The 9,734-nt window shown below is 43.7% G+C and overlaps 1 protein-coding gene across 1 annotated transcript; it reads left to right on the top strand.

The window, feature by feature from the left end:
• The first annotated feature begins 2,639 nt into the window (after positions 1-2,639).
• Positions 2,640-8,397, top strand: fam43b (family with sequence similarity 43 member B). The gene is made up of 2 exons (XM_049581485.1): positions 2,640-4,134; positions 8,255-8,397. Exon 1 carries the CDS (start codon positions 2,771-2,773, stop codon positions 3,752-3,754), a length of 984 nt encoding a protein of 327 aa, XP_049437442.1. The 5' UTR covers positions 2,640-2,770; the 3' UTR covers positions 3,755-4,134; positions 8,255-8,397.
• The last annotated feature ends 1,337 nt before the right edge of the window (positions 8,398-9,734 follow it).

The raw sequence follows: 9,734 nt of genomic DNA, 5'->3' as shown, positions 1-9,734 counted from the left end.
CAGTGCCCAAGCAATAAACAGGACAGGCAATAGGATTTTATGTATTTTTACACTACATTTTCACTGAAAGCTGACCGAATCCGACCCAAGCCCGAATACAATTTATAGCTACATTTTTGACCAAACCCGCCCGACCTGTCGGGTACCGTTGGCTCAGATCGCCACACTCTAGTGTGTGTATGTGTCCCCTATTGGGGCCTATCTGAATTTCTGTCTTTGAGAGATATTATTTTGTAATATAACTGAATTTTCTATCCATACATATAAATTTTAAATATATTAAAATTATAAGGCATCTTTGAGTAAACTGCGAGTATCAAGTGGGCTATGTCGTGGCCGGCCGAGTGTCCTCTTTTTTGGAAACCAAAATATGGTCACCCTATGATAATGGCGCTACATGAAAAGTCAGCAGATTACCAAAGGCCATTAGGATGCATTGTATAGGAACAGTGAATATCTGTACAAAATGTTGCGCCAATTTTCCCGTCAAATGTTGAGAAATTCTCCAGGGTGAGTGAAAGCTTTGACCTGCTAGTGGCGCTGTAAGAAAAGACAGGGAGTCTGGGGACCATGAATATCTGTATAACGTTTCATAGCAATCTATTCAGTGTTTGTTATATTATTTCAGTCAGACTAAAGCGGTGGACCAAGAGATCGTCAGTCAGTCAGACATTTCCATCTCAGGAGCAATGCTGCCAGCCTGGTGGAAAAAGTCAATCATGACCTGAAGCCCAAGACAGGAAGTCTATACTTTCAGCCTGGTCTCACTCCCAGGGAGTCAAAGGACGCTGCTTGGTCAGTGGCCCTCTGCGTCAGATATGGACGCAAAATGCACCCTTGTCTTTAAGAGATACAAATGGACTTTCAACCAACGTACCAATGTAAACCCATTTGCGTCATTATTAGACGCTCAGAATAACCAAGGTAGTATAAGGCATGACAAAGTCTGCCTACAGTGGGTGGAAGGGGAGGTGGATGGGATCAACAAGCACAGGACTTTGACCCATGAGACCAGTGTTTGTGTCCTGTGTGAAACTAAAAGTCGTTTGAGTCGACTCACGTGACTACTTCAACCACGATCTTTTTCGAACCTTAATAAACTCGTTCTCATACAAGGATATCTAACAGTGCCCCACATTTGACATTACACAGTTAACGTTATGTAGGTTTGGTTTAGGAAAAGAAACATGGTGACGACATGCGGGATACAAACACTGGTTTTCTGGGGGAAAGTCCTGTGTTTCTGATCCATCCACCACCCCAACCTGCCTTTTCACTTTTGGTCTTTATTCTGCTTCCTTCTTACTCTTCTCAGTGCATTGGTCTCGTAATCACAACCTTCCCGATTATGTTGATTATACATGAATTTCTGGCTCATAATTACATGGGTTGTATAGAAACTGTTTTGTAGGTATATGTGAGAGCAGTGCATGAGAACAGCCTGACCTAACAGAGAACTTTTGTTGCCTAAACTTGAGCCTCAAAATATGAGTAGGGATGAGAACATGTTGTTCCTGTAACATTTCACTAACACCAATATCTCTCCCTCGCCTTTGCCGAACATGAACTTGAACCTGACCACACTCAGTATACAAACTGAGTCTGCGGTGTCAACGTCCTGCTCTCCCATTAATACAAAATGTAAATGGCAAAACGAATTAGTACAAACACATTTTATAGCACTAAAGGTTGAGAGTTTATACATTATTTTGCTCGGCTGCCTCACTTCAAGAGCTGACATGCAATTAGTAATAAATTGCACTGTGTAGAATATAAATCACTTTTTCAGTTACAACTATACTGGGACTCCTTTCAAATGCATAATTTATGTTTCATCCTCTGAATCTTTAGATGCAAGTGCTTACAAACTATTTTTAATTCCGGCAACTTGCGCTTCCTTTGAGTTGCTCTTGAATTAATTAGTAATAAGACTCTAATGCAAGTTTTAAGTCCAATCCATAATATATTTATACATACATATTCATAGAGTTTGTGTTAAAGATGGAAATTCAGTCCTGTGTTTCTCCAGTAGCCTAAACATACTTTAAAACTGCTGACGTAAACAAATATTTTACAGCATATAGAGGACAGTATAGACTAGTTCTGTTGCTGTACAGTGTTAGTCGATGTTTTAAAAGTGAGATGGATTGATTTGAGAGTGATACCAGGTTGCGATTTTGTGCTTGTCTTTTATCCTAATGTTAACAAGATCAATCTGCATTAAAACATCACACTAAACGTGAAGGATTAATTAAATTCTATGGACTTGACTGACTTTTACAGCAGAATTAACAAGTCACATAAGTCCCCTGAGAGGGAGTGACGAGGCGATGTACCCTCCTCCTCCTCAGGTTTACAATAAACATAAATACAGTGATACCTTAGTGTAAAGCTGGACAGATAAATAACGCTCTGGTAGGGAGCCATTTGGAAGCAAAACAACGAAGCAGGGAGGGGGCTGAGGGCGCCTGAGCGCCGGGCTGAGGCTCCTGCACTGATCAGCGCTGCATGATGCAGACAACAGAGGAGAAGGAGGAGGAGGAGGAGGAGGAGGAAGGGGAGGAGGAGGAGAGGAAGGAGGAGCGTGCGGGGGAACAGACTGGCTGAGGCTCGCAGCTCTCAGTCTCTCTTCTGTGCTTTGTGAAGCAGCTTCTCTCTGCTTTCCCTCTCTGCCTCGAAACACACCGGCTTTCCTTTACTCTTTTGCCTGAGCTGTGAAGAGCAAACGCAGTGGCAGAAGGAGCCCACTCGCTCCAACTCCTCCCACGCCATGCTTCCTTGGAGAAGGAATAAGTTTGTTCTGGTGGAGGATGAGGCCAAGAGTAAACCCAAGAGCCTGGGGACCGGGCTGACCTACCACTCCATCCTCTCCTCTCTTCTGCGCTCCTGTCCGGACTTACTGCCCGACTGCCCCTTCGACTGGGTGGGCAACATCTTCCACACCAAACGTCAGAAGGTGGAACTGAACAAAGAGGAGCCAGTTTACAATGTACGCTACCTGGGGAGTGTGGTCACCATCACGGCAAAGGGAGACGGCTGCACCCAGGAGGCAGTGGCCAAGATCTGGGCGAGGAGCAACTACGGGGACCAGAGTGTCAAGATGAGGTTAACAGTGGGGCCGCAAGGGATCCGCATGAGTGCTGACAAATCGGGGAAAAAGAAACCCATCCATCTTTACTCTCTGAACAGAATCACCTACTGCGGCGCTGACCCGTGCCGGCCCAAGATCCTGGCTTGGATCTACAGGCACCAGGTCAAGAACATGGCCGTGGTGCTCCGGTGTCACGCTGTGCTGGTGAGCAAGTCGGAGAAGGCTCAGGCGATCGCCCACAGCCTCTACCAGAACGCCACCTCCGCCTTCAGCGAGTTCAAGCGGCTGAAGCGTCAGAGCGACTTCCGGCACTGCCAGCAGCAGCTGCTGGGCGAGGAAGCAGTGCCCCTGATGCCACTGAGGAGGCTGTTGAACGGGCAGTGCCACTACAGACCGCCTGCCGACAACCCCGGGAGTGCCACCCGCCTCTGCTCCATCACAGAGGAGGAGGAAGAGGAGGAGGAGGAGGACAAAGATGAGAAGCAGGAGATGGAGGAACCACAGGAGCAGCAGGAGAAACAGGTTTTAACAACAAACACAGACCCGACTCAGTTATTATCCGAGCTGGACATTGGGGATATTGCCAGACTGGAGCAGTGCCAAATCAACTTTGTCAGTGACAGCAACAACAACACGTTTACATTTATAACCTCTCTGGTGTGACAGTAAAGCAGCTCAAAGAATTCTGCAACACATTCCTCTCTTCGCCCTCCACCGGTACCCCTCTCAGGCTCCCTCCTGCCCCGTCCATGTAATGTGAAGTGTTTACCAGAAACTTCTCCCACTACCGGGTGATGGAGAAAAAGCGGAGGATCATACTGTGGGAGTAATTTGTGTCGTGGCCAGATGGCTCAGATGCTGGTTTGACTGTAGCAGTTTGGGAAACTGCGTGTTTACAAAGAGGGCTGGTGATGCACAGACTAACGATAGCACAATGACGAACGAGGACAATGGTGTGAGAGAAACAGCTGAGATCACTGGGTCATGTACTGATCACAGCGCCGAGCAGGATGTGTTTATTAGTCCTCTCTCTTCTTATTTTTGTGAGTATAATCAAAGCAGTGTTTGCCAGCAGGGACGTTTTTCGGGGTCGACTTGTGATATTTTTTTCAGGGAGGTTCTTTGTAAATTTGTGTAATCTTTTCTAGTACGACAATCCTCACTGACGTTGTTCACAGACTGACCTTTCCGAGCGCTTACAATCGCGATGAAGAAGTTTATTACGGTTTTACTAACGACCACGGCCGACTAATGAATAAGGCTGTAATTTAGGAAGCAAGCCATTGAGTTGACATGTTTATCGCTGTCATTTGTTACAGTCCTTATCATTTATGCATGACATGTCAGCAGTAACCTTTCCGTGCTGAGCTTTTGTCTTTTTTCATGTGACACCTTTGATCCTTCGGCTTTTCAAATGAACACTGTGATAAATGTGTGGCCAGGGATGAAATACACAATGCAGCAATGTCGAATTTATGTAATGCATTTTGTTTCTCATATACCTATTGCAGTGTCACCTGGTTTGCCAAAACAACAAAAACAGATCTCAATTTGCCATCGCTGTGCTCTTTTTACCCAAGTTTTGCTAATGCAGTTTTTCCACATGAGCCCTTGCAAAAATGCAGATGGACCCTCACAATTGAACACAAACTGTTTTGAATATGACTTTAGCTAATTCCCTCTTGATAATATCTGTACTACCGTCTAAAGATGCATTGTGATTACTATGAGATGAAGCTATTTATTTTCCAAATACGATGAATAAAAATTACCCTCACTTGGGTTTCCTTCTTGAATCACAGAGGGAGGGTATTTCTAGATGTTTTCATGGAGATTATTCAAATGAATCCAACAACTTTTGCATTCCACTAGTGAGCATTTGCATATTTCCGATGTGAAAATAGGTCTGACCTGCACTTCAAAGGGAAAAACACACCAGCATAATCTGCCTCCTGAGCTGTAAAACTGTACGATTGTGATGATTTCTCCCAAAAGAAGAGACACAACTTTAAACTGCCAGTCAGTCCCATTAGATGCTAATGTGGTTTGAGAAATTTCTGCCGGCCTTGTAATGGCATCTCAGCCTTTTTTCTCTGAGGGGAGCAATTAATCAGCGGATTGAATTGTTCAGGAAATGAACATAAAGCACCTGCCTCTGCAGGACGGCTGTCAGTCTCTGACAGAAGCGAGTGATCCAAAACGGGGGACCAGGAAGTTGACTCACCCATCAACCATTTTACTGCAAACATCAGCCATTTTAGTGATGACAGAGTCTTTAAAATCTTTTACTGGAATCGCACACAAACAGCAGCGAGTGACGACAATGAAACATTTATAACTGGAGCGTGTTTGGTGCTTTAAAATCATCATCCTCTCTGTCTTTGATCAACAGTAGATAAATTTAAAGGTCCAGGATTTAGGGAGATATATTGGCAGAAATGGAATATAACATAATAAGTACTTTTTTTTTTTTTTTAGTGTGTAATCACCTGAAAATAAGAATCTTGTTTTTGTTCCCTTAGAATGAGCTGCTTATATCTACATAGGGGGTGGGTCCTTGTCCACAGGGATCACCATGTTTCTACAGTAGCCCAGTATGGACAAACCAAACGCTCACTCTAGATGGGGCCGTTTGTGTTTTCATGTCAGCCTCTGTAGTTAGCAGCCTCTCCACGATGAGGGCATTAGAAAAACGTGAAACTGCTTCATTCATTGTTTTTACCAGTTTAATCAACACATTCTCACTCCGACCTCGTCACATATTGCGTTTGGTCACGGACCTTCCATGTTCAGATATGACGTGAAAGGTACCCTGGGTGCGTTGCTTGTTGACATTCTGGGACCCCGTGTCAAGTTCTGCCTGTTACATGAATTGTGTTCTTTCACAATACACTTCCGTTTTCACAGGAAATTTAACGTTTACATACAGTCTCTTTCAAAATAAATGCACTACGTCGGTTTAGGAAAAAAGAACAGGGTTTGGCTTTATAATCTTACGGGATGTAAGCCAGACACTGCTCTCCTGGGTGAAGGTCCGTGTTTGTTAGACCCACACACCCACCCTACTAGGACCCACGCCGTTAAACTATAACTGTGACCGGCCGCGTATCAGCGTATCAGAAAGGACAGCTTTTTTCGTCAGTGTCTGACACAGCAAGTCACTGCCCATGCTCCTGATTTCAACGACTTCGGAGTGAAACCGGGTTGGTTTGATTCACGACATGCCGAACACAATAGGAGAGACACCGGCTACGTTTACATGCACATTATTATTTAGAAAATGACGTTATTTGGAATTTTTATGCAAGAGATGTAAACAGCATATTCTGTTAGGATATTCTGAATTAGGGTTTTTTCCAAATTTGGCATTGTCCAATTAAGACATTCGGGATATGCTGATATCATTCTGGTTCTAATGGGATTCTTTGGGCATGTATACAATGCATTCCAAATGTGTGTTTGAACGTGTGTTTGTCTGTTTGTGGTCAGCTCTGTGTGTTGTCATGGAAACATTGTACACAAAGCAACTCACTAACAGACGACAAAGCTGGGTAGAGACGCATGACCTTAAAAAAAAGGCCCAAATTTCTGGTCAGAAGAAGAAACACGCTTACGTTCAAACTCTATGAAAGACTGGGATATCAACCAGTTTGTGGGTAAGCGCAAATATCATAACACCGCCCTTTTCAAGAAGGTTGTTGAAGGAATAAAAGAGTGAGGGTGTGTTCGCACAAGCTAACAAGTCCGCCACCGGTTGGAAACTTTGAAAAAAATCTTGTCTTGATGCAAAGAAGCACACTGGCAAGCAGCTCCAGCCGTTCCACTTTTCTAAAATTTGATGATGGACGTCATGTTAGAGCATGTTAATCTGTTTAAACAAGGCTGCATGTAAACGTGAATATTAATAGTGGAATATTCTTTGTAACTAGCCATGTTAACAGCTCAGTAGGAATATAGTCTTTTTTGGAATAAGGGCAAATATTGGAATATTTTGTGCGTGCAAATGTAGTCACCGATTTGTAACGTGAAACTGCTTTATTCAGTGTTTTTACCAGTTTTAATCACCTTGTCCGTTTGTGCTGAGGGAGGGAGACCTCTGTAAAGTTTCGGCTGGTTTCAATTTGCGGTCCTCTCCGCTAGATGCAACTAAATCCCCCTAAATCTCACACACTACGTTATATCACCACAATGTATTATTTCACAGCCATAAATACATTAATGAGAAATGTGAAATGACTGAAGCCAAAACTGTTCATAAACCCTGTGTAACTGTCTTACATAACGACATCAAAAGCTGTTTGATTTGACAGCGGAGAGTCCCTCAGAAGAACTCTGCTTTTGAAGAGGAATAGGTGCAGCTCTGTTGCTATAACCGAAACCAGAATCATTTTGAGTTGGTTTATATTACCGAGATGAATTGCTCTGAAGGGATACTTTCAGCTGGAACCTTTAAAATCAATATTTTTCTTCTCCGGGAATAAGCTACCTCTGAAAAACAACAGGATCTAATGTCAGCAGATAGATGATAAAGGATTCTCGTGCCCTTGCCACATATCCTCTCGTGGCAAGGATAAGCACACATTGTGAATACTAAGAGAAACCATTTTTATTGCTTTATTATATTTCCCCCGCATTTTAATCTCCAGACAGTTCGACAGCCTCCTGCTCTGCATATGTAAAGTCCTGTACACACACATACACACACACATGCTGTGCACAAGGTGATAAAGTCAGACCGTTTGCTCACTGATATTCACGCAGAAATGCATTGTGTCCGACATGCTGCCAATGCTATGTTAACATGAAGTGGTTAGCGGAGGAACCACAGTGCTTTTATGTAAACATAACTCTTGTCAGGCGAGCAGAGGAGAGGGAGCAGATGGCAGCAGCAAGGTGCATGCTGGGCTTTATCACAGTCGTCTTCCAGAATAACAAGGACTCAAGCCCAGATCCAAAGCTCGTTGTGTTTTGTCACATCATCAGCCACAGGAGACGCTCTTAAAGAACACCAGATCTAATCAAACGGGGCACACGCTGGCCCGTCAAGTATCACATATTGTATAACCATGCTGTGCCATTTTACAGCAGGGTGTCTTTAGAGACCCCAAAAAGCTGCTTCTGCCTGCACACAGCTGTTCAAAAGGCCTTCTTATCCCCATGCAGCGTCTGTGAAGCAAACACAGGGAGATGACTGACAGCGCCGCGGGCCAGCTCGTCTCCATCACGACGAGGAGGAGCGGAGGAACACACTGTTGTGCCTGAGAGCAGCTGGCAGCAGGTGGCAGTCCGTTTTGTTCCAGTGATAATTGTACACCAAAAAAAAGTGTTGAGCAGCTTCTGTGTGAAGACGGCAGAGAGGAAGGACACTGTGGATGGAGGCTCAGTACAGAGACAGATGAACCGTAATGAGCCCTTTGTAAGATGTGTGTTTTAGAGATTATGCTGCTCACTGTACAGATATTATATTCTACATAACATTTAATTTACTTCTCTTAATGAGTCAAATTAAACCAAATCAAAACAATGATCGTAGGTTGTCTCTGTCCTCTAGAACTACACATAGTGTTTTCTGATCTCATGTCCCTATTGGCAGGACAATATAGTTTGTCTGAACCTTCCAAAATCACAGTTAAAGAACAAATTTTATAGTCATGTGACAACACTACGGCCCCCTTTACACCTGGTATCAACATGCATTTTTTGCGATCGGATTGCAGTTGGTTAGTGCTTGACCACATACATTTATACCTGGTATTAATATGCGTCTCTGGTCTCTATATCCAGATTCGTTTGCTATCTGATCATGCTCCGTCCTGCTGACGTCACATCCTCTTCTTCTTCTTCTGCGAACATTTCCAGCAGCAGAGTACAACTTCATATCCTTCTTCGTCTCACCGTGACTCCATCTTCAGCTATCACCCATGTTTTCTTATTCTTGGCAGTCGCTACCCGGTGAGAGTTGTCGAGTTGTCGGCCCCTTCTTCCTGTGTCCAGCTGGCGCACCTTGCTTACATATTTTCACCCGCAGAATTGCTGCATGTGGATTGGAGACACATTCGCATTTACACTTACACTGACCACCTTCAGAAGTGGTTCGGCAGATCGGATAACAATCTGTCCACAATGCGTTTCGAGTGTATTTACACCTGTACTTTCATGTGTCAAGAGCAATCCGATTGCAATCTGATCACAAAAAACGCATGTTAATGCAAGGTGTAAAGGGGGTAATTGGTTTGCTTTAGGCAAGCAAATAGTTAGGGTTGGTAAAGACTAGGGCTGCCACGATTAGTTGACTAATCGATGACTAATCGACTATTAAAATAATCGGTGACTATTTTATTAGTCGACTAATTGGTTTGAGTCATTTTTCATAGAAAAGTACTGTAAAGTCTTACTGCAGCTTTTTACGTTCAGATATTGGCAGCTTTACACACTCTCCCATGACGGTGAACTAAAACCCTTTGGCGTGAGTATGAAACAAGATATTAGATGACCTCATTTTGGGGTTTGGGCGAGACAGACTGACATTTTTCAACATTTTAACACATTTTTCGATGAAAGGATTAGTCAATTAATCGAAGAAATAATCGACAGATTAGTCGACAATGAAAACAATCGTTAGTGGCAGCCCTAGTAAAGACCA

Source organism: Epinephelus fuscoguttatus, linkage group LG7 (assembly GCF_011397635.1).
Source record: "Epinephelus fuscoguttatus linkage group LG7, E.fuscoguttatus.final_Chr_v1".
NCBI lineage: Eukaryota > Metazoa > Chordata > Actinopteri > Perciformes > Serranidae > Epinephelus > Epinephelus fuscoguttatus.
Note: the sequence above shows the minus strand (reverse complement) of the source record. Positions and strands in the feature narration are given on the sequence as shown.